The sequence below is a fragment of the Dipodomys merriami genome, unplaced genomic scaffold (assembly GCF_024711535.1).
Source record: "Dipodomys merriami isolate MVZ:Mamm:240054 unplaced genomic scaffold, mDipMer1.0.p SCAF_151, whole genome shotgun sequence".
NCBI classification, from domain to species: Eukaryota; Metazoa; Chordata; class Mammalia; order Rodentia; family Heteromyidae; genus Dipodomys; species Dipodomys merriami.
The window spans coordinates 2123001-2146773 of NW_027202838.1; the positions used below are offsets into that span (position 1 = coordinate 2123001).

The 23773-nt window shown below is 49.4% G+C and overlaps 1 protein-coding gene across 1 annotated transcript; it reads left to right on the plus strand.

Annotated features, from left to right (window-relative positions):
• The first annotated feature begins 3747 nt into the window (after positions 1–3747).
• On the plus strand, positions 3748–23773 carry Sparc (secreted protein acidic and cysteine rich). Its single transcript, XM_070022674.1, has 10 exons — positions 3748–3862; positions 11137–11208; positions 12546–12611; positions 13800–13887; positions 16523–16644; positions 19353–19473; positions 20123–20256; positions 20816–20964; positions 21764–21912; positions 22613–23773. Exons 2-10 carry the CDS (start codon positions 11152–11154, stop codon positions 22639–22641), a joined length of 915 nt encoding a protein of 304 aa, XP_069878775.1. The 5' UTR covers positions 3748–3862; positions 11137–11151; the 3' UTR covers positions 22642–23773.

Here is a 23773-nt window from a genome sequence, read left to right on the forward strand (position 1 = left end):
GAATTTTCTACCTTAGGGACTAAATAAAAGCATCAGGCCATGAGATTCGGAGGTTAAAACTCCTTGGGGCTTGGGCACCTATGGCTCATGCCTGTCATCCTAGCTTCTCAGGAGGCTGAGATCTGAGGATCATGGTTCAAAGCCAGCCCCAGCAGGAAAGTTCCTGAGACTCATAGTTCCAATTAAGCACACACACACACACACACACACACACACACACACACACACACACACACACACACACACACACACACAGAGTCCTTTGTAAACTGGGACATAGTAAGGGAGAGTCTTTTGCTGTGCAGTGGGAGGTGAACTCCAGTTACTTTCTCTGCCTTTGGCCTTGCCCTGAAAGGCAGCCTGTCTGCCCAAGGGACCCAGGGACAGATAACAATGGGGTCTTTGTGCCCAACAGCCAATGGCAGGCGTGAGATGGGAGGAGGGAGTCTCTGCCCTAGAGAAAGATACAGTAGCACTGATTGAGTCAGTCTGTGTGCCTGTGCAGCCTGGACTCTGAGCCAGACACACAAGAGGTGTAACATTGTCAGCTGCCATTAATAAAGCTGGACCCTCCTTCCATGAGCTGGAACTGGAGAAGGCTGATATTAGCCTGGGCCTAGAGCTGGGAGACCAAAGCTCAGGCCTAACTCAGACCTGCAGCATGGGGCCCTGAGCTAGCCCAGGAGAATGTGGGAAGGGACAGGTTCTGGCTGCTGTAAAAGAAGACAGAGCTAGGGTGTCCATGGTTCCCGCCAGTCACCATAGCTGCTCCAGGAGGCTGAGATCTGAGGACCGTGGTTCAAAGTCAGCCCAGGCAGGAAAATCGGTGAGACTCTTATTTCCCATGAACCACCAGAAAACTGGAAGTGGAGCTGTGGCTTTGAGCTGAAGAGCTCAGGGACAATTCCCAGACCCTGAGTTCGAGCTCAATGATTGATTTAAAAAACAGAAACGAAAACCTCAAGTGGTAGAGTGCTAGTTTTTGTTTTTGTTGGTGTTGTTTTCAGTTGTGGGGCCTGGGTGCTGACCCTCAGCTCTTCAACTCAAGGCTAGTGCTTCTACCACTTGAGCCACAGCACCACTTCCAGCCTTTTCTGCTTATGTGGTGCTGAGGAATTGAACCCAGGCCCTCATGCATGCAAGGCAAACACTCTACCACCAAGCTACCTTCCTAACCCTGGTAGAGTGCTAGTTTTGAGCACAAAAAGCTAAGGGACATTGAGTAAGTTGCCAGGCTCTGAGTTCAAATCCTAATACTGGCACGCACACACACACACACACACACACACACACACACACACACACACACACACACCCCCCAGGAGAAGAGGAGGAGGGAGAAGATGGATGGATGGATGGATGGATGGATGGACAGGTTTGGAGTAACTAGAGGAAGATGAACACCAGGAGGGAACAAGAGACAGAGTTGTGTGGTACACAGCTGAGCTTTTTCTTTCTCTTTTTCTCTAGTCCTGGGGCTTGAACTCAGGGCCTAGGCACTGTCCTTGACTCCTTTTTTTTACTCAAGGCTAGCACTCTACCACTTGAGCCACAGCTCCACTCCTGCCTTTGTTCTATTTATGTGGTACTGAGGAATTGAACTCAGGGCTTCATGCATACTAGGCAAGCACTCTACCACTAAGCCACATTCCCAGCCCTGAGCTGGTTGGGTGGGTTCTAAGCTATAGGATCTTGGTCAGGTCATTTGTTTAAAGTTGGGGAGAGTCAGCCAGAGGCTGGTGGCTCACACCTGTAATCCTAGCTACTCAGGAGGCTGAGATCTGAGGATCATGGTTCAAAACCAGCCCAGGGCAGGAAAGTCCATGAGACTATTTCCAATAAACCGGAGGTGGCGCTGTGGCTCAAGTAGTAGAGCGCTTGCCTTGAGCTGAAGAGCTGAGGGACAGCGCCCAGGCCCAGAATTCAAGCCCCATGACCAACAAAAAAGAAAAAATAAAAAAGCTGGGAGTGGAGGTGTGGCTTAAGTGGTCGAGCGCCAGCCTTGAGTGAAAAGTTAAGTGAGAGAATAAGGCCCTGAGTTCAAGCACAAGGAAGGGAGGAAGGGAATGAGGGAGGGAGGGAGGGACTGAGTGGAGAGAGAGTTACTGTACCTACCTTTGATGAACAAAATAACGCCCTGCTTCAAGCTGTTAAAGTTCTAGCTGCAATGACGTGAACTGACCTGGCAAAGAGGACTTTTGTGGATTATGTTAAGGATTCTGAGATAATCCTAGATTATCCACAGCTCTAATGTAACCATGAGTCATCAGAAGATAGACACATGCACAAATACACACACACACACACACACACACAGAAGGAGCAAAGCAGAAATTCTGAGTTCAAGCCCCATTCCCAACACAAAATGGACAAAATATTATTACCTTTAAGTAGTTGTACAAAGGGGTTTCAATTTCACATATCTGTTTATGATCCATGTCACCCCTTCCTTCATTCTCTCCCACCTCTCCCCCCCCATCCATCCCCTCAAGTTACCTGACTCCATTTTCACAGGTGGATATGGAATAGTATGACCTTTTCCCTCTCCATTGCTCTGCCCTCCCTCCCTTAAGCCCTGTTCCACGAAACATACAACAAAAGTGTACAGTGAGTGTTAGTTGTTGTTTGGTTTTTGTTGGTCGTGGGGCTTGAACTCTGGGCCTGGGTGCTGTCCCTGAGTTCTTCAGCTCAAGGCTAGCACTCTACCACTTGAGCCACAGTGCTACTTCCGGTTTTTTGATGGTTAATTGGAGATAAGAATCTCAAAGACTTTCCTGCTCCAGCTGGCTTTGAACCAAGATCCTCAGATCTCAGCCTCTTGAGAGGCTGGGATTACAGGCATGAGCCACCAGTACCCCGCTGAATGTCTTTTTTTAAACCACAGTTCCCCAACCCCAAGGATGCTTCTGGTGGCAGTTTGTTTCGTCTGTCAATAGGAGACTTCAGCAATCCTAGCTACTTAAGAAGGCTGATGTCTGAGGATCTGAGTTCAAAGCCAGCCAGGGCAGGAAAATCCATGAGACTCTTATCTCCAACAGACCACCAGAAAACCGGAAGTCATGCTGTGGCTGGAAATGATAGAATGCTGGCCTTGGGCACAAAAGTTCAGGGACAATGCTTAGGCCCTGAATTCAAGCCCCAGGACCAGCAAAAAAGAAGAAGAAGGAGGAGGAGGAGGAGGAGGAGGAGGAGGAGGAGGAAGAGGAGGAGGAGGAGGAGGAGGAGGAGGAGGAGGAGGAGGAGGAGAAGAAGAAGAAGAAGAAGAAGAAGAAGAAGAAGAAGAAGAAGAAGAAGAAGAAGAAGAAGAAGAAGAAGAAGAAGAAGAAGAAGACAACTTTATTCAGGATTTCTCTGTTCTTCTTGGCATTGCCTAATATAATATAATAATAAAATATAATTGAATCCTCTTGTAAAAGTCAGGACACTGGGCCGGGCTGTACCCCAGGGCGGATAGTTGGGTAATCCCTCACCCTCTTCAGGCCCACTGAACAAGGACAAAGCTATTCTAGATGATTCCTGGGGTCCATCCAGCCTTGGCATTCCTGATGAGGTGGTGGGGAAGTTCGGGGTGGGGTGGGGGGCTTGGGAGAGGGGGTGTCTGGTCAGGGCAGCAAGAAGGGGGAATGAAAGAAATACAAAGCCAGAGGTAGCTTTGGGGAGAAGAGAGGGGGGAGGTAGAGCGGGAGAGAAGGAGGAGACAGAGGAGGAGGAGGAGGGACTGTGGGGGGGAGGGGAGGCTGACCCAGCCTCTAGCTCAGAGTGGCTTCCTGTAGTCTGTCTCAAAACTCCAGCAACATTCCTGCAGAACTTCAGACTGCCCGGACATCTCTGCCTGTCTCCTTGCTACCTTCCTGCTATAGAGGTAAGAAAACCCCACAGCTCACATCTCCAGCCACACCCCATCATCCTGGCTGGAAGGGTACCCCCTTTGCCCGGCCTGAATCCTCAGCTACTCTGCCCCGTTGCATTGGAGAAAGCAATTCAATACTTTGTCACTCTGTTTAGCTTTTAGCTCTGCCGGGGAGGAAGACGATCGTTTCTCACAGAATGTCTTCTCTCTGTGTTTGTCTCTCGGGTTTCAGAAGCTGTCTGTCTGTCTGTCCTTTTTATAAATTTTTGCTCCTTTGCCAACCTGGCCTCCATTCTGGGAATCCTATCAACAGCCCTCCGCTTGTTGATTCGGTGTCTATTTTCTAGAACAGTCTTTCTAGACTTGCTTCTCAAAGATCTAGGGGCAGAAGAGAGACTTTTTTCTTTTCTTTTCTTTTTTTCCTTTTTGCACCCATGAGAAAACCGATCGGATCCCTGACTGGCAAAGGTGGAGCTCAGCCTTTTTAGGAAGTCTGGATGCGCCCCCCCCATGAGCCCCTCCAATCCCCCCCACCCCATCCTCTCAGTCTGGCTCTGCGCTTAGCAAGTATGGTGAATTGGCTTTGTTCCTCTGTCTCTTGGGTTTCCCGGAGAAGATCCACAAAGGGAGTTAGATCTCAAGGACCAGGAAAGCATCCAAGCAAGGAAATGGAGGAAAAATCAAAAGGAATCCATTCCAGGGTGCCCTTCCCTACTTCACTGGGTTAGAAAAGCAGGCAGAAATGCATCCCTCCTGCTGGATGTCAGTTTATTTCCAGATGACGTCTTTAGGGACTGTCTGGTGGTCTTCTTGTGTCCTTTGGAGGGATTGGGAAGTGTGTGTGTTTGGGGGTGTGTGTGTAGGGACCAGGGGAAACAGGGGAAAGTGAATCACCCTAAAAGAGGTATGTATTTTTTTTTTCCCTCAGAGAAAGAGCATTAAAAAAAAAAGTATCAGAAAATGATGCCTCCGGCTGTCTTATAAAGTTTCTACAATGTGCCAGTGCCTATGATGTAGAAAGAGCAAACTCAAGTAGGGAACCTGATTGAAGAGGACTCTGCAACTTTCTAGAGCAAAGTCTCTTAAATGAGATCATAAATGGGCCTTTGAATGGGCCAGGGCGAAGCCTGTTAAAAGCAGAGTTTGTTAGGTGGGGGAAAGCCAAGAGTTAACTCAGACACCAGTTGCCACGTCTGTCGACCAGGGGGAGGGAGGGAGGGAGAGAGGGAGGGAGGGAGGGAGGTGGGGGAGGCTGCCCCAGAAGAAATCCACTTTTGCAACTTTCTCCAAGTCCCACCCACTGGGTAGAAGCTTTTCTGGGCTGTGTGACTCACTGGCTGAGGAATGTAACCTTTTTACTTTTCTTTTCTTTTTTTTTTCCTCTCCAGGGTCTTTGCTGGCTGGGAGGGGACTTTGGGAACACTTTGAACAGGTCACACACACACACACACACACACACACACACACACACACACACACACACACACACACACACACACACACGGAAGCACTTTGATAGGATGGATTCAATTTAATGTATCCTAATGCCCATGAAATTCATTCATTCCTTGCTTCCTCCCCTTCTCCTCCTCCCCCTCCAGCTCCATTTAAACTTGAGGGTTTGTATAAAACTCCTCTTTTCTGAAAGTATTCCACATGCATTGTTGTTATTGTTGCTGGGGTTGTTTTGTAAGATCATTGTTGTTTAGACAGGCATCTGTGGCTCATGCCTGTAATCCTAGCTCCTCAGGAGTAGTTAGGGATCTGAGTGTCAAGGTTCATAAGCCAGATCTGGCAGGAAAGTCCTTGAGACTTTTGTCTCCTAGGAACGACTCCAAAGGCCCAAAATGGAACTGTGGCTCAAGTGGCAGAATGCTAGTAGCCTTGAACAGAAAAAACTCAGGGACAGTGCCTAGGTTCTGAGTGAAAAATAAAATCTCTCTTGGCTGGTCTGCTATAGCTTAGCTCAGCGGGTAAGGCTTCATCATTAGATCCAGTGTTGGTTTGAAGTGGCCACTGGTTTTCTTCTGGATGATTCCTTTCTCTAGCCCTCCATCTTAAAAGGAGAGAAGGAAAACCCAGCTAGGAGCTTCTGGGCAGACCTGAGGATTAAGGGAGTCCCTCCCTGTTCCCCCCTCTCCCTCCCTCCTTCCCTCCCTCCCATCCTAAATAATGAAGCAGATGAGTCTTCTAGGCCAGAATCAGCAAGTTAAGACAGAATCCTTTAGAAAAGCAGCCTCCTCCTTAGCCCTGAGATAAATTAAACAGTCATGCATGCAGGCCATAGAAGCTTGACCCTGGCTTGATGTCCATAGGACAACTAAACATTGTCTCCATTGTTGGATTCATCCAGAAAGTTAGTAATAACTTATTGGGAGGGAGGGGGTGCAGGGAGGCATCCCTTTAGGTCATGTCAATCTCGTCATAGCATTAGGATCTCAGATGAAAGAAAAAAGAAAAAAAGGAAAGAAAAACCAAACAAGCAAAAAGTAAAGCAAGGCAAACAGCTAGCCTGTTTCTGAACATCTGGCAGTTTGGCTCCACCCACTTGCGGGAGGAAGCTAAGTGACTTGTTTTCCCCCTCTAAGCCTCAAGATCTGTTCTCTTATCTTTAAGAGGCGTAGCAAAGAACTTTCTCCTGGCCCATTCACTATGAAACCCACTGGTAATGGCTGCCCGGAAGAACTGGGTTCTAAGGAGCTTGGGATCGATTAGTAATGTCTGCACAGAAGGAGCAGGGGGAGTCACACTGCCACGTCTGGGGTCTTGGAGGCCTTCCCCAGGGAAAGGACAACCTGGACACTTGGATGTTATTTATGGATGCTGAAGCCCCACCCTGAGTCTGGACTAGCCACAGTGAAACGTGGCAACTTAGCCGTGTTTGGATGTTTATGGAATCTCAGTCGGGTGGAGTCTAGCCGCAAAACCCTGGAGTCTCTGATTTGCCCCTAGAACCTCACCAATACTCGTTAGGCTTCTTTTAACCTCTTCCTCTTCCTTGCCAGGGAGAAATATTACTCATGAAAATAGGGTGTTGGGACTGGGAAGGTGGCTCAGTGGTAAAGTGCTTGCCTCACATGCATGAGTCCCTGGGTTCGATTCCTCAGTACCACATACACAGAAAAAGCTGGAAGTGGCACTGTGGCTCAAGTGGTAGAGCGCTAGTCTTGAGCTGAAGAGCTCAGGGACAGTGCCCAGGTCCAGAGTTCAAGACCCACGACTGACAAAAAAGAAAAAAGAAGAGATGAAAAGAATCTCAAGGTCACCTGGAACCCACACTCCTCAGCTCCACTCCATTTTTCCCCCTCTTTTTTTTCTGTCAGTTATGGGGCTTGAACTCGGGGCCTGGGCACTCTCCCTGAGCTTTTCCACTCAAATTAGCACTCTACCACGTTGAGCCACTGGCTCCACTTCCAGTTTTCTGGTGGTTTATTGGAGATAAGAGTCTCATGGGCTTTCCTGCCCAGGTTAGCTTTGAACCTCGATCCTCAGATCTCAGCCTCCTGAGTAGCTAGGATGACAGGCGTGAGCCACCAGTGCCCTGCCTCTGATTTTTTTTTTTTTAATGGTTATTTGGAGATGAGAAATTTTCAGATTAGTCTTTTCTGGGCCAGAATCTAACCCCGATCCTCAGGTCTCAGCCTCCTTTTGAACAGCTAGGATTGAAGGTGTGAATCACCAGCACCTTGCATCTTCTCATTGTACAGGGGTCTCAGTAGCTTAGGTCTAGACCAGAGATTTTACTATGTTTTGCAGTGAGCTGGGAACAATGAAGGTTGACTTATTCCCAGAAATGAGTCTCAAAATCCTTGACTTCCACATTGTGAAGTCACTTTTATTTTATTATTTTTTATTTTTATTTTATGTTTGATACCGGCTCTGTCCCTTAGCTCTGTTCTTTTTGCTCCACCACTTGAGCCGCAGCTCCATTTCCAGCCTCCCTGGGGGATAAAAGTCTCATAGACTTTCTGACCTCAAATTGCCATCCTCAGATCTCAGCCTCCCGAGCCATGAGGATGGTAGGCGTGACCTCCTCCCTCCCCCCCCCCCCCCCGTGCCCAGCTTTAAGCATGCTTCTTTGAGATTCGCTTAGATGGGAAGATGTGCAAATCAGCTTCAGTGCTGCTCTTTCTCAGAGCCTCTAATCCTGAGACACACAGTCTAGAATCCTGGGACATCCAGTGAGAGCCTTTATATTAAAAAAGAGGTAAGCTGGGGGGGTGGGGGGTGGGGAAAGAAGGTAACTGTATTTTTCCAACCCCAGAACCTTTCCAGAGAGAAAGGGAGAGTTGACCTCAGCCTCAGGTCCTCCTGGCAGCCTATACTAGTGTTCAGCTCTCTCCAGAGCAAATAAAGGCTGAACCACATCCAGAACCCAAGGCAGTGACGGTGGAGGGGCTGGGCAAGGGGTGTCTATGCTTGGTGCTCACCTAGCCAAGGGAAATACGCCTCTGTTTCCTCTCTAGCTTGGGGCTTTTTTTTTCCTTTCCTATATCTCAGGGCCAGCTCAGGCTCACTGGGCCCCATGTAAGTGGAAAGGAGCTTAACCAGGTATTGGCTACTTCTTTCCTTTCTATAGACTTCCTTCCTTCCTTCCTTCCTTCCTTCCTTCCTTTCTTTCTTTCTTCCTTCCTTCCTTTCCTCTCTCTTTCCTTGCTTCCTTCCCTTCTTTCTCTTTTTCTCTCTATTTGCCTGTCTGTCTCCCCTCCCCCCACCATGACCTTCCCCTTCCCTTCACCCACCCCCCACATCAGTCCTGGGACTTGAACTCAGCACCTGAGCACCATCCCTTAGCATTTTTCACTCAAGGCTGGCTCTCTGCTACTTAATCCAGAGCTCCACTTCTGCCTTTTTTGTTGTTGTTTTTGTTAGTTAATTGGGGATAAGAGGCTCAAGGACTTTCCTCCTGCTCAAGCCAGCCTCAAACCCTGATCCTCAGGTCTCAGCCTCCTGAGTAGTTAAGATGACAGGCGTGAGCCACCGGTGCCCAGCATCTTTCTGATGTGTTAACCTGAATTTGATCCACAGCCAAGTCCTGTCTGGACTGTTTCTCTCGTGACATGGCTTTGTGTTCATTGTCGGCTGGAGGGGACGAGTTGTCTGGGGTCTTAGCTGCCAGTCTTCCTTTGGCTCTTCAACCTCAATCTCAGACAAATCCTCCATGTTTTCTCCCCTGTTCCATGTGTCCAAAGGTGCATGCTTGTGCCTTCCGAAGAGGAAAGCAAGAAGGAAGATTGATTGTCCATCCTCTTGGGGAAACAAGTGAGGCATGGTGTGAAGGGAAGGAACATTCCAGAACTTGAGGGGAAAGGGAACGTTGGGTTCCTCTGGGAGTTGGGGCCATGGTGAAGCAGTGCGAAGTTCCCACGGCAGATCATTGAAATTCCTGTTCGTTTTTGTTATGTTGTGTTGGTCGTGGGGCTTGAACTCAGGGCCTGGGCACTGTCCCTGAGCTTTTTCTTTTTTCTCTCAAGGCTAGCACCCTACCACTTGAGCCACACCTCCACTTCTGGCTTTTGGTGATAATAAGAGTCTCACCGATTTTCCTGCCCAGCAGGTTGGATTCAGACCTCCAACCTCAGACCTCAGCCTTCTGAGTAGCAAAGATTATAGACAGGAGCCACAGGTGGCTGGCTAAATTTTTTTGTTTTTAATCCCATGCATAGCCCATGGGATTGGGGGCTGGCTTTTATGTCTCATCTAGCCCCGTAAAAGATTATTCTAGAATGTTCTTCCTCTAGCCTGTTTCCGCTACTCTAATATTATCCTCCAGGGGAAGATGAGTAATAACAGAGACAACAATGTAAGGGCCAGCTGTGCTTCTAGTGTGTGTGTGGAGGGGGAGGAGGATTGAACCCAGGCCCTTCTGCATGCTAAACACATACTCTACCACTGAGCTATACCTCCAGCCTTGCCTGTGATAGTCTCAGAGTCTTATAAGACTCATCTCCAAAGGCATCTAGTGTAATCTTCCCATGGATGGATGGATGGATGGATGGATGGAAGAAGCAATGTCTAGTCAGGACAAAGGACTCAACCAGTACACCAGGCAGTACTGAGGTGGATAGAAAAAGCCTGGCATTCTAGTGTAAGCCCAGTGGTTTACCCAGAATGCCAAGCTACCCACCAGCGGTGGACTTGCTCAGGTGAGAGGTCTTAGAAGGAAGCAGAAATGAAGAGCCTAATGGAAGAACTTTCCGGAGCCATTTGGAAATGGAAATTCACGTAGTTAGCAAAGTCAAATTTGTCTGCTGGGTGCTCGTGGCTTATGCCTGTCATTCTAGTTACTTAGGAGGCTCAGATCGTGGTTCAAAGCCAGCCTGGGCAGGAAAGTCCATGGGACTCTTACCTCCAATTAACTATCAGAAAAGCAGAAGTGGTGCTGTGGCTCAAGTGGTATAGCACTAGGCTTGAGCTGAAGAGCTGAGGGGCAGCGCTCAGGCCCAGAGTTCAAGCCCTAGGACTACTCTATCTCACACACACACACACACACACACACACACACACACACACACACACAGAGTAATATGTGAGCCACCCTCAAGTTTCCATGGAGACTTCCATATTCCAAGACTATTGTTCTTTGTCTTCACTGTGGATCTCTTGGCCTCCAATTGCCAAGAAGCTACTATCGTCCATTAGCGGCTTCAGTTGGAGGTGGAGGGAGGGGGAGGGGGAGAGATGTGAGAATAAAACAGAAAAGAATCTCGGAACCTCAGAGATTAAGATGGAGGGCGAAGGAAGCCTAGCCCTACCCTTGATTGCTCTTATTTGACTCATGAACCTCTCACCTCCCTTGATTCACCTCTTAAAGATCTGAATAAATGTATTTAAGAAAAGAGACTTTTCGGTTGTAGCCATACATGGAGAACTCTGGGCACCTCTGTCATCCATTCAAGGAAACTGCAAAACTGAACACAAAGAAAGCCAAACAGCTCTATGATTTCCCGGCTGTCTTTAGTTTCCAGGGCTGGTTCTGAGCCAGAAGGTGGCCGAGACAAAAGAGAATGGATGCTCCCAGCGCTAGTGGCACACGCCTGTAATCCTAGCTACTCAGGAGGCTGAGATCTGAGGATCGCAGTTCGAAGCCAGCCCTGGCAGGAAAGTCCATGAGACTCTTATCTCCAATGAACCACACCCCCAAAAAGCTTAACTCAAGGACACTCATATTCATTCTCTCTCTCTCTCTCTCTCTCTCTCTCTCTCTCTCTCTCTCTCTCTCTCTCTCTCTCTCTCTCTCTCTCTCTCTCTCTCTCTCTCTCTCTCTCTCTCTCCCCTTCCTACAGACTTCCAGCATCACCATGAGAGCCTGGATCTTCTTTCTCCTCTGCCTGGCTGGCAGAGCCTTGGCCGCCCCAGTAAGTATTTCAAGATTCCCATCTTTGGCTGGGTTCGGTGGTGTCTTCTGTAATCCCAGCCCTTTCAAAGGCATGGATAGGAGGATCGCAGTCCTGAGTGGGCCCCTTGGCAAAAAGTCCAAGACTTTACTTGCAAATTCACTAACGCAAACCTGTTGGCTAGACCCTAGTGCTAAAATACTTGCCTACCAAAGCCCTAAACCTTGAGTTTAAAACCTAATTGCTGCCAAACAAACAAACCCCCAAACACCCCAATCTCTCATCTTTTTAGTCTTAACCCTTATCAGGCCTTCTTCCTCCACGAGTGCTGGGGGAGGGGGTGGATTCGAACTCAAGACCTCACACTTGCTAAGCAGGAGCCTTACCAAACCTTGCTAGCACTTGCTAGAGAGGTTTGCTGGTAAGGGAAGCTGTTGGGAGAGAATCCCACCACACCGGAAGGGGTAGGTTAGCTTTTGGATCAACCAGGTTGTTTGGTTGCAAGTAATAGACTTCAACAGGGGTGCTAGTGGCTCACGCCTGTCATTCTAGCTACTCAGGAGGCTGAGATCTGAGGATCATGGTTTGGGCAGGAAAGTCTGTGAGATTCTCATCTCCAATAAACTCCACAGAAAAAGCTGGAAGTGGAGCTGTGGCTCAAATGGTAGAGTGCTAGCCTTGAGCTAAAACAAAAACAACAACAACTACAAAAACAGAAAAACAAAAAACACAGATTCCATTCTGAATAAATGAGGGAAGAGGTGGGAAAATGTAGACATAGACTCTAAGACCAAAGACGTTGGGCGCTGGTGGCTCACGCCTGTAATCCTAGCTACTCTGGAGGCTGAGATCTGAGGATCTGTGGTTCAAAGCCAGCTTGGGTAGGAAAGGCCATGAGACTCTTATCTCCAATGAACCACCAGAAAACCGGAAGTGGTGCTGTGGCTCAAGTGGTAGAGCGCTCGCCTTGAGCTAAAGAGCTGAGAAAAAAAAAAGATCCAAGAAAAGACTGGCCTGGAAAAAGAGAGACATTTTGATTGACAGATAACTGCTCAGAAGTGGCGCTGTGACTCAAGTGGTAGAGCACCAGCCTTGAGCATAAATTATGCTCAGAAAAAAAAAAAAAAAGAGCCAGGCCTACTGCCTATACCACCAAAAAAAACAAAACCAAAAAACAAACTGACAAAAACCAGACACTGGGTCTGGTGGCTCACGCCTGCCATCCTAGCTGCTCAGGAAGCTGAGATCTGAGGATCACTGTTGGAAATCAACCCCAGCCTGCTGGCCAGAGACACTTCAGAGATGAAGCAGGCCTTGCCTTTGACCTTGACCTGTCTGAACCTACTCTCTCTTTCCAGCAACAGCAAGAAGCTCTTCCTGATGAGACAGAGGTGGTGGAGGAAACAGTGGCTGAGGTGGCCGAGGTACATGGGATGGGGTGTATGGGAGGGGGGAGGGGAACCCCAGACCCCTAGCTCTTCTCCACCCTTCTCTTCCCTGCTATAATACACACGGGTGTCCTGGGTCTCCATGCTCGATGGGTTATTGGCCCCCCCTTCCCTCCTGAATGTCCCCCACCTATTCTCAAATTCTCACTATCCATGATTTTGAAATTCACCTTTCTCCCATGATCCTTTGCCAAAGACAGGTTAAAAAAGGGAGCTGCTCAGGTATGCCTGGAACACCTTTTCTCTTATACTCTTGAAGGCCACTGAGGTATCTCAAGGGAACCCCGAAGCACTAGGAACTATTTGGTATAAGATTAATAAGTTGGGTGGTGGTGGCTCAGGCCTGTCATCCTCGCTATTCAGAAGGCTGAGATTTGAGGATTGGGGTTCAAAGCCAGCCTAGGAAGGAAAGTCCATGAGACTCTTTATCTCCAATTAACCACCCAAAAGCCAGCAGTGGAGCTGTGGCTTATGTGGTAGAGTGCCAGCCTTGAGCAAAAATACCTCAAGGACAGTGCCCAGGCCCTAAGTTCAAGCCCCAGGACTGGCACCGAAAGAAAGACAGAAAGACAGAAAGACAGAAAGGAAGAAAGGAAGAAAGGAAGAAAGAAAGAAAGAAAGAAAGAAAGAAAGAAAGAAAGAAAGAAAGAAAGAAAGAAAGAAAGAAAGGGAGAAAGAGAGAAAGGGAGAAAGAGAGAGAAAGAGAGAAAGAGAGAGAGAAAGGAAGCAAGGAAGGAAGCAAGGAAGGAAGGAAGGAAGGAAGGAAGAAAAAGTCAGGTGCTGGTGGCTCACGCCTATAATCCTAGCTACTCAGGAGGCTGAGATCTGAGGCTCCTGGTTCAAAGCTAGCAGGAAAGTCTGTGAGACTCTTATCTCCAATGAACCACCAGCAAACCAGAAGTGGTGCTATGGCTCAAGTGGTAGAGCACTCGCCTTGAGCTGAAGAGCTGAGGAACAGCGCCCAGGCCCAGAGTTCAGGCTCCATGATGGAAGAAAAAGAAAAAGAAAGCCTTTAAGATTCAGTCTAAACTCCTGGGCCCGGCATGTATGTTATACTCTGCGCCCAGCCCGCCCTTCCAGCCTGCCTCTCCTTCCTCCATCCTTATGAGATCTGGGATGGGAGACAGCCACCATTTGACTTATTATTTTCCCTTTCCAACCCAGGTCCCTGTGGGAGCCAACCCCGTCCAGGTAGAAGTAGGAGAATTTGAAGATGGCGCCGAGGAAGCAGTAGAAGAGGTGGTGGCTGACAGTAAGTCCTTCCAGTGACTTCCCAAGCCCAGGCTGCCCTTGGCTGGCCTGGCCTGTGGGCCTGACTAAGGAAAGACCGTCAGTGTGAGGCTTTTGTGCAAGGGAAATGTAGGGTGGGGTTCTGTGGGATCGTGGAGAGAGCTGAGAATAGTCTGGCCTTTCGTCCCCTGGAAGCTGGACTCTGGGGAGGATCTATTTATAACCAAGCCATCATCCTGTGAGTGGACAGAGAGGAAGGTCTCTGACCGGAAGTAGCCTCTCTCTCCTCCTTGTCCTGAATCCAAGCTGAGTTTCTCATTCCTTGAAGGTCATGGAGATTTCCCATAGTTTGTTTCCTCCTCCTCCTCCTCCTCTTTCTTCTTTCTCCTTTCTCCTTCTTCTCCTCCTCTTCGTTTTCCTCCTCTTCCTCCTTTTTCTTCCTTCCTTCCTTTCTTTCCTACCTACTTTCTCTGTCTCTGTCTCTCTGTCTATCTCTGTCTCTCTCTATCTCTCTGTCTCTTTGTCTCTGTTTCTGTCTCTGTCTGTCTGTCTCTCTGTCTCTGTATCTTTTGCCAATCCTAGGGCTTGAACTCAGAACCTCCGTGCTGTCCTTCTGCCTTTTTTTTTTTTTGGGTCCAGTCATGGGGCCTGAACTCTGGGCCTGGGCGCTGTCCCTCAGCTCTTCAGCTCAAGGCTAGCGCTCTACCACTTGAGCCACAGCACCACTTCCCGCTTTTTTCTTTTTGCTTATGTGGTGCTGAGGAATCAAACCCAGGGCCTCAGGCATGCAAGGCAAGTGCTCTACCACTGAGCCACCTTCCCAGCCCCCCCCCCTGCCTTTTCTGTGCTCAAGGCTAGCATACTGCCACGTAAGCCATAGCACCACTTTTGTTTTTTTTTGTTTATGTGGTACTGAGGAATCCAACCCAGGGCTTCATGCATGCTAGGCGAGCACTCTGCCACTAAGCTACATTTCCAGCCACTGCTGGCTTTTTCTGAGTAGTTTATTGCAGATAAGAGTCTCAGCCCCAGCTGGCTTTGAACCACAATCCATAGATCTCCATCTCCTGAGTAGCCAGGATGTCAGGCATGAGCCACCAGCACCCAGCAGCTTGAACTCAGGAACTTTTACACTCATGAGATGATCTGGTTTTCACTCACTCCAATGACATCCATCCCTGAGGAAATGGAATCTGCCAAACTCCCCATGCTCCAGAGGAGATAATGACGGAGGGAGGGAAATGGCCAACAGCCTTTGGGTTGAGTCTGCAGGCTAAGGTATCTAAAGTATGTACAACACGGCTAGAAACAAACCAAGTAAGGTAGGGAATGTGGCTTAGTGGTAGAGTGCTTGCCTAGCGTGCATGAAGCCCTGGGTTCCATTCCTCAGTACCACATACACAGAAAAAGCCAGAAGTGACACTGTGGCTCAAGTAGTAGAGTATTAGCCTTGAAGCTCAGGGACAGTGTCTAGGCCCTGAGTTCAAGCCCCAGAACTGGCAAAAAGAAAAAGAATAAGGAAAAAGAAAAAAAAAAGTCATAGCCTAGTGCCTACAAAGCAGACATGTCATACAGGACAACAAAAATAACCCAGAATAAGCATTAGGGACAAATAGCTGGGTAAATCTTACCTGTAGGGAATAAGGAAGGAGTCGGGGACTAAACTAAGTTGCGAGTTTTTGTTGAAGCAGAAAAGTGTGAGTTTGAGTCACAGCCCTTCCTTTTTCCTGCTGTTTTCTTCTGGTGTTTACAAGACTCAACTCCATTGTCCATTGTGGGTCTCTATGGCCTCTCCCGTTTCCTTTTCCTTTTCCAGACATTTAAGTCTGTTTAGGTGGACCTCACAGCTCCCAAATTGCCGACAGTGGTTGACTACAAGCTATTGCAGAAAGTCTATTCTAAGCTGGCTACTGGTGGCTCACACCTGTCATCCTAACTCCTCAAGAGACTGACATCTGAGGATTGTGGTTCGAAGCCAGCCAGGGCCGACAAATCTAGGAGGCTCTGATCTCCAATTCACCAGCAAAAAAAGCAGAGGTGGCAGTGTGGCTCAAAGGGTAGAGCACCAGAAAGGTTAAGCCCAAGTGTGAGGCTCTGAATTCAAGCCCCAATACTGGCACAAAAAAAGAAAAAGTCTGTTGTAGAAGCTAGAAAAGCTTCATTGTGATTTGTTAACTGGGTACTAGGAGTGTGGTGTTGGTTCCCATGTTTCTGAGACCCACACTAGACCTTTGGTCCCCCTCCATCTCTCCCCCACCCCACCCCAAAGTGCCTGGTCCTGCTGCTAGATGCCACCTGTCATCCTAGCTACTCAGGAAGCTGAGATCTGAGTATCACAGTTCATAATCAGCACCGCCCCTCCAAGCATTGATGGTCCTGGGGCTTGAACTCAGGGCCTAGACACTGAGTTCTTTTGCTCAAGGCAAGTACTTGAACCACAGCTCCACTTCCAGCTTTTTCTGAGTAGTTTATTGGAAATCAGAGTCTCAGGCACTTTCCTGCCCAGGCTGGCTTGGAACCACGATCCTCAGATCTCAGCTAGGATGACAGGAGTGAGCATCGGCGCCCAGCTCTAAGGACCGACTTGTCTGCTGAGTGCTCTGTCTGATCGCTTGTGATGCTCGTATTGCTGACTTGATGGCCTTGTACCTCTCCAGACCCCTGCCAGAACCATCACTGCAAACACGGCAAGGTGTGTGAGCTGGATGAGAGCAACACCCCCATGTGCGTGTGCCAGGACCCCACCAGCTGCCCTGCCCCCGTCGGCGAGTTCGAGAAGGTAAGAGCCTCCTGTAACACAGTGTGGGTGTGGGAAATGGTGCACTTCCGGTGTGTGGAGGGGAGCTGTGATTTCAGAATTCCTCTTGCTACATCCGGTCATCCCAGGAAAGTAGAGGTGAATGAGAGGTGATGTGCTCACTGCCTTCGATCCGTCTGGAAACCAATAAGGGTTAAATTGGCCACATCAAGTTCAAGTTCACTTGTCCCTAAACATAGACTCTGGGATCTGGTAGGACTTTACATCTTAGCTCCACTACTCTTTTTTTGCCAGTCCTGGGGCTTGAACTCAGGGCCTAGGGACTGTCCCTGAGCTTCTTTGGCTCAAGGCTAGCACTCTACCAACTTGAGCCCCAGCGCCACTTCTGGCTTTTTCTGCTTATGGGGTACTGAGGAATCGAACCCAGGGCTTCATGCATGCTAGGCAAGTACTCTACCACTGAGCCGCCTTCCCAACGCTCTGTTATTTCTTGGTTATATGACCTTAACTAAAGCGCAAAGCCTTTCTAACCTCAGCTGAAATGGTTAACTCCTTGTGGGAATTTTATTTGGGGGATAATATTTTATACATAAGAACCCAATAAGGGCTGCGTTTTCTTTCTCTTTCTTTCTTTTCTTTTTCTTTTTTTTTTTGGTTGGTCGTGGGGTTTGAACTCTGGACCTGGCGCTATCCCCAAGCTCTTCAGCTCAAGGTGAGCACTCTGCCACTTGAGCCACAGCGCCACTTCCAGTTTTCTGATGATTAATTGGAAATAAGAGTCTTACAGACTTTCTTGCCCAAGCTGGCTTTGAACCGTGATCCTCCGATCTCAGCCTCCTGAGTAGCTAGGATGACAGGCCTGAGCCACTGGCACGTGGTTCAAGGCCTGCTTTTTCAAATGATGGCTTCTCAAACTTATCCATTCCTTTCTAACATCCATCTACCCCTATCCATTTACCCTCCCGTCATCTATATACCTGTTTATCCATTATCCACCCAACCCATTCACCCACTCAGCATTTATCAGTCCATTATCCATCCATTGATCTATTCGTCATTCATATCCATCCATCATCCATCCATCTACTCAACATCTATCATTCATCTGTTTTCCATCCCATCTATTATCCACCTATCCATCCATATGTACATACATCTATTCATCCATCATCTGTCCATCCATCAACCATCATATATGCATTCACTTATCCATCATTATCTATCCATTCTTCATCCATCCATCTACCCACCCATCATCGATCTATTTTTCTATACATTATCCATCCATCCACCCACTCATTCACCATCCACCCATCCATCCATCCATCCATCCATCCATCCATCTATCCATCCACCCATCCATCCACCCATCCATCCATCCATCCATCCATCCATCCACCCACCCATCCATCCATCCATCCATCCATCCACCCATCCACCTGTCCATCCATCCATCCACCCACCCATCCATCCACCCACCCATCCATTCATCCATCCATCCATCCATCCATCCACCATCCATCCACCCATCCTCCCACCCATCCATCCATCCATCCATCCATCCACCCATCCATCCACCCACCCACCCACCCATCCATCCATCCATCCATCCACCCATCCATCCATCCATCCATCTATCCATCCATCCATCCATCCATCCACCCACCCATCCATCCACCCACCCATCCATTCATCCATCCATCCATCCATCCATCCATCCAACCTCTATCATCTATCCATTATTCATCAATCCATTAGTTACTCATCCATACTGATATCCACCCACTCATCCATTATCTATCCATCCACCACCCCACATCCATCTATCCATCTACCCATTATCTATCTGCCCATTATCCACTCATCACACTTGTGATCTGAGGATCACAGATCCATCAACCATCCATCTATCCACCCCCATCCATCCACTCATCTATCCTTTATCCATCCGTTCTTCATTCATCCATCTCTCCACCCATTAGCTAGCTAGCCATCCTCCATTCTCTAGCTAAGTCATGGGAATAACTTACTTGTCATCTCAGTTATGGTTTACTATAGTGACATTGAGGATCTACAGCTGGATCACACAGGAAAAAAGCAGGCAGAGATTGGGGGATCCAGGTAGAGAAAAACCCATGAGAAACTCAAAGCTTTTAGTTATTTACATATGCATGTGTGTATGCATGCATGTATGTATGTATGTATGTATGTATATATGTATGTATGTATGTATATATTTAGAGCTCGTACCAGGACTTGAACTCAGGGCCTGAGCTCTGTCCTTTAGCTTTTCTTCTGCTCCAGGCTGGCTCTCTACCACTTGAACCACAGCTCTACTTGCAGCTTCTTGGTGGTTCATTGGAGATAAGAATCTCATGGACTTTCCTACCAGAGCTGGCCTCGAACCATGATCCTCAGATCTTAGCCTCCTAAGCAGCTAGGATCACTGGCCTGAGCCACCGGCACTTGATCCCATCCCTGGCTTTAACTTGTCTTTCAAGTGTCTTTCGTGTTCCAGGCTTGACTCAGCTGTGGCTCTGCTCTGCAGTTCCTCTCTGCAGGGACTAAATGATGGAGCTGGGGGGGGGGGGGCGAGGAGAGGAGGGGGCGGGGCTTGTCGCAGCCCTTTCTCCGATGCCCAGTGGGATCCTGGGCCCATCTGTGGACTGGGCCAGGATGGTGGTAGCACTGAAGGGCATTGGACACAAAGGCGGGTGCTTGACCCACAGGTGTGCAGCAACGACAACAAGACCTTTGATTCCTCCTGCCACTTCTTTGCCACCAAGTGCACCCTGGAGGGCACCAAGAAGGGCCACAAGCTCCACCTGGACTACATCGGGCCTTGCAAATGTGAGTCTGCCTTTCCCAATTCGGACACAGAGCTCTGAAAAGCCAGAATTACAGGCATGAGCCACCAGTGCTGGCCAAGATAGTGATGTACATACATTAAAAAAAAAAGTTGTTGTTGTTGTTGTTGTTGTCGGTCGTGGGGCTTGAACTCTGGGCCTGGGCGCTGTCCCTCAGCTCTTCAGCTCAAGGCAAGTGCTCTACCACTTGAGTCACAGCACCACTTCTGGCTTTTTCTGCTTATGTGGTACTGAGGAATCGAACCCAGGGCTTCATGAATGCTAGGTGAGCACTCTACAACTAAGCCACCTTCCCAGCCCCCACCTCCCAGAATTTGACCTCCCAGCCTGGCTCAGCCTTTGCCAGGCCCCTGACCCCAGAAGCTGTGGAAGCCACTGGAGAGAATTGTGGTGAGCTCTGCCCAGACCAAATCTGAGCAAGCAGTAGACAACTCTTTGCCCTTTCCTACACTCTCCTAGCTCATTGGCCTTTTAAGCTCAGAGAGGTGACCTTGACGCCATGACAAGGTCACAGATGGATGCACAGGCTGGGGAGTTGGGTGTGGCATGGGCAGAGTAGCTTGAGCAACCTGGTGGCCTGAGGGAAAGGAGAAAGTAGATGAGCTGACCACTCTTTGTGTCCCTGGCCCTAGACATTGCCCCCTGCCTGGACACCGAGCTGACCGAATTCCCTCTGCGCATGCGGGATTGGCTCAAGAATGTTCTGGTCACTTTGTACGAGAGAGATGAGGACAATAACCTTCTGACCGAGAAGCAGAAGCTGCGAGTAAGTGGATGGTTTTTTCTGTTTGTTTGCTTGGTTTTTTTTTTTGTGCCAGTTCTGGGGCTTGAACTCAGGGCACTGTCCTTTTTGCTCAGAGCTGGTGCTCTACCATTTGAGCCACGGCATCACTTCTGTGTTTTGGGTGGCTGTTGATGGTGGGTTTTTCTTTTTGTCAATCGGGGGGACTTGAACTCAGGGCTTGGGCGCTGTCCCTGAGCTATTTCCTTAAGGCGAGCGCTCTACTGCTTGAGCCACAGCGCCACTTCTGGTTTTCTGGTAGTTTATTGGAGATCAGAGTCTCACAGACTTTCCTGCCCGGGCTGGGTTTGAACCATGATCCTGGGATCTCAGCCTCCCGAGGAGCTGGGATTACAGGCGTGAGTTGCCGTCTCCGGGCTCTCTCGAGTCTGTAGATGAGGTGCTAGCATTAAAGGCCCTGCCATTTCCTTCCTGCCTTGGTTCGGCTGCCTCTTGGCATAGATGGAAGAGGCTCCAGTGGCCTGCACTGTCTCCCCGCCTCCCCCCAAACCTCAAGTCACCCCCCAGATCTCTGCTCCTCCAGGTGAAGAAGATTCACGAGAATGAGAAACGCCTGGAGGCCGGGGATCACCCAGTGGAGCTGCTGGCCCGAGACTTCGAGAAGAACTACAACATGTACATCTTCCCCGTGCACTGGCAATTCGGCCAGCTGGACCAGCACCCCAATGACGGGTAAGACCTTTAACCCCTGAGTAGTGCAGGGGATTGCCTTAGTCCCGGTCCTGAGCAGACAATCACGAGCCAGGGCCAAGACACAGCTAGAAAACCTCTTGGTGAGGTCAGCCGCCCCAGCCCTGGGCCTCAGGGTCTTCCTGGGGCTCAGGAAACATCCAGAAGGAGACTGTCCAGTTAGGAGAAAAGATCTGGGAAGGTTCCCTCACAATGGAGGCTGAAGCCGGTGGAGATGGAAAACACCTGGGTCTGTGAATGCTCCAGCGAGGAAGCCATGAATAGAAAGACAGGGAGCCCTAGGGAAAGAGGGTCAGACTTTCAAATCAAGTCGGCGCCGGTGGCTCACACTTGTCCATTGTAGTTCCTCAGGAGGCTGAGATCGGAGGATCGTGATTCGAAGCCAGCCCCAGCAAGGGAAAGTCTGTGGGATTTTTTTTTTTTTCTTTAATGTTGCCAGTGTCTTAGGGCTTGAACTCAGGGCCTGGGCCCTGTCCCTGAGCTTCTTTTGCTCAAGGCCAGCCCTCTACCACTTGAGCCACAGCGCCACTTCCGGCTTTATCCCTGGTCCTGAGGAATCGAACTCAGGGCTTCATGCATGCTAGGCGAGCCCTCTACCACTGAACCACTTTCCCCAGGACACCCAGGGGGAAAAGAGGGGTGTCACCTTCACCCAGTGGGTCAGTGGTTGTCTCTCTCCCTCCCGGCCTGCAGTGTTCACAGGGGCCTCTGCAGTGACCCCCTGTCGCGTCCTTCCCAGTGCTGTAGCGCAGGCTCACCGCCCGCCCGGGCTGTCTTGCAGGTACCTGTCCCACACCGAGCTGGCTCCACTGCGCGCTCCCCTCATCCCCATGGAGCACTGCACCACCCGCTTCTTCGAGGCTTGTGACCTGGACAACGACAAGTACATTGCTCTGGACGAGTGGGCCGGCTGCTTCGGCATCAAGGAGCGTGAGTGTCTCGCGTGGGGGACGTGGGGTGGGAGGTTCGAGGTCAAACCCCGAAGGTCTGGGGTGGCTCTCTCGGGTGTCTTCTAGATCCTTCTAGATCCTTCTCGGGTCATGAGAAGGCCTCGGTCCCTTTTCCCTCAACTTGAGCATTCAGCTTTGGTTCCATCCCGTTTCTACTTGGGGGAACGCGGAGGCCCACGGTGGGAGGAGAGAGGAGATGAACTGGGCAGTGTGGCTAAGAGACCAAGACTTCCCGGAAATAGGGAGGCTGCAGTTTGTAGGTGCCAACACTTTGGGGACTTTGGTCACGTCCACCTGTTCCTGGGATGGAGGGACATCTAACAGTTCCTGGGACCCATGTCTTTGTGGACACAGAGCCTCATTTTATTGATCATGATCATCATCATTATTATTATTGTTGTTGTTGTTGTTGTTGGTCATGGAGTTTGAACTCTGGGCCTGCGTGTTGTCCCTGAGCTCTTCAGCTCAAGGCAAGCGCTCTACCACTTGAGCCCCAGCCCCACTTCTGGTTTTCTGTTGGTTTATTGGAGATAAGAGTCTCAGAAACTTTCCTGCCCTGGCTGGCTTTGAACCTGGATCCTCAGATCTCAGCCTCCTGAGGAGCTAGGATGACAGGCCTGAGTCCCAGGCGCCCGGCTTGAGCCTCCTTTTTAACTGTGTCTTCTCTCTTCACTTTACAGAGGATATCAACAAAGACCTTGTCATCTGAGCTGGCTTTAGCACTCCGGGATTCTCTCTCTCTCTCTCTCTCTGATGGTCTCCCCTGTCCCCCATTCCCCGGCCTCCCCTCCCCTCGTCCCCTCTAAGTTTTAAATGTTTGGATGGTTTGAGGTTCTGCCTGGAGACAAGGTGCTAACATAGATATCAACGAACACATTAACGGTGCTAAAAACAAAAGAAACACGGAAATTGTAACCCAAAATCCCGACCTTCTGAGTTGTAGGCTTTGGTTGAGGCCTACCTAGGCCCCGCCTTGCTTCTCCATGACAACACTACTACACATCAGCTGACCGGCTTGGGTGGAGACCGCTGTGCCCAAGCCTGCCTGAAACCTACGCCCTGCCTGAAACCTACGCATCATCCTCTCTCTCTCTCTCTCTCTCTCTCTCTCTCTCTCTCTCTCTCGTTCCTTAAATCTATTCCTCACCCACTCTGGGTTCATTTCATTTCAGGGACTTGGTTGCTAGGTACCATGTCTAGGTAGCCTGGGAATTGGGTAAAGGGAAGTAACAGACACAAACACATGATCTAAGAAGGTTCTGGAACTAGAGAAACAGTGGTAAGAGACTCTAAATGGCAGACAGCAAGTCTTGATTTGGAGCTGCTTTGAAAGTTGAGCCCTTCTAGAAGCTGGGATGTCACCATCTTGACTGTAGTCAAAACTTCCCAGCAGCCATGGGGATAATGGCTCAGGAGACTAGATCCACACATCCCCACCCCCCCCTCTGGGGGTGGGGCTTCTCCCCTCTTATTTTTTGGGGGTAGGGGAGGGAGTCTCAGATTATTTTAGGCAGGAAAGCCAGAAGCATGAGAAAGACATTGTCAGCATGTCGTAAAGCAGGAAAGTTGGGCCTGGTGAGCTGCGGGTGGTGTTTTTCTTCGTCTTTCCACATCTATCAGTAGTCAGGTTTCTAGCATGTTCCATCTCTTTGCCCATCTTCTATTCATCCGGAGACATTTCAAAGGCGACGCGATGGTCGGATCTCACAGGCTGAGAACGAAATTCCCCTCCAAGCATTTCATGAAGAAGCTGCTTTTCATTAATCACGCAAACTCACGCCCTGGTGTGTGCAGGGTTTGACCAAATCTTTCTAAATAAAAAGTAACGACTTAGAAACTGC

What these genes read in the sequence shown, in the direction of transcription:
- Sparc (XM_070022674.1), top strand. Translation starts at nt 11,152, where the DNA reads ATGAGAGCCTGGATCTTCTTTCTCCTCTGCCTGGCTGGCAGAGCCTTG. An exon ending in GCAGAGCCTTGGCCGCCCCA is followed by an intron (nt 11,209 to 12,545) that starts GTAAGTATTTCA and finishes CTCTCTTTCCAG; the next exon opens with CAACAGCAAGAAGCTCTTCC. An exon ending in AGAAGAGGTGGTGGCTGACA is followed by an intron (nt 13,888 to 16,522) that starts GTAAGTCCTTCC and finishes GTACCTCTCCAG; the next exon opens with ACCCCTGCCAGAACCATCAC.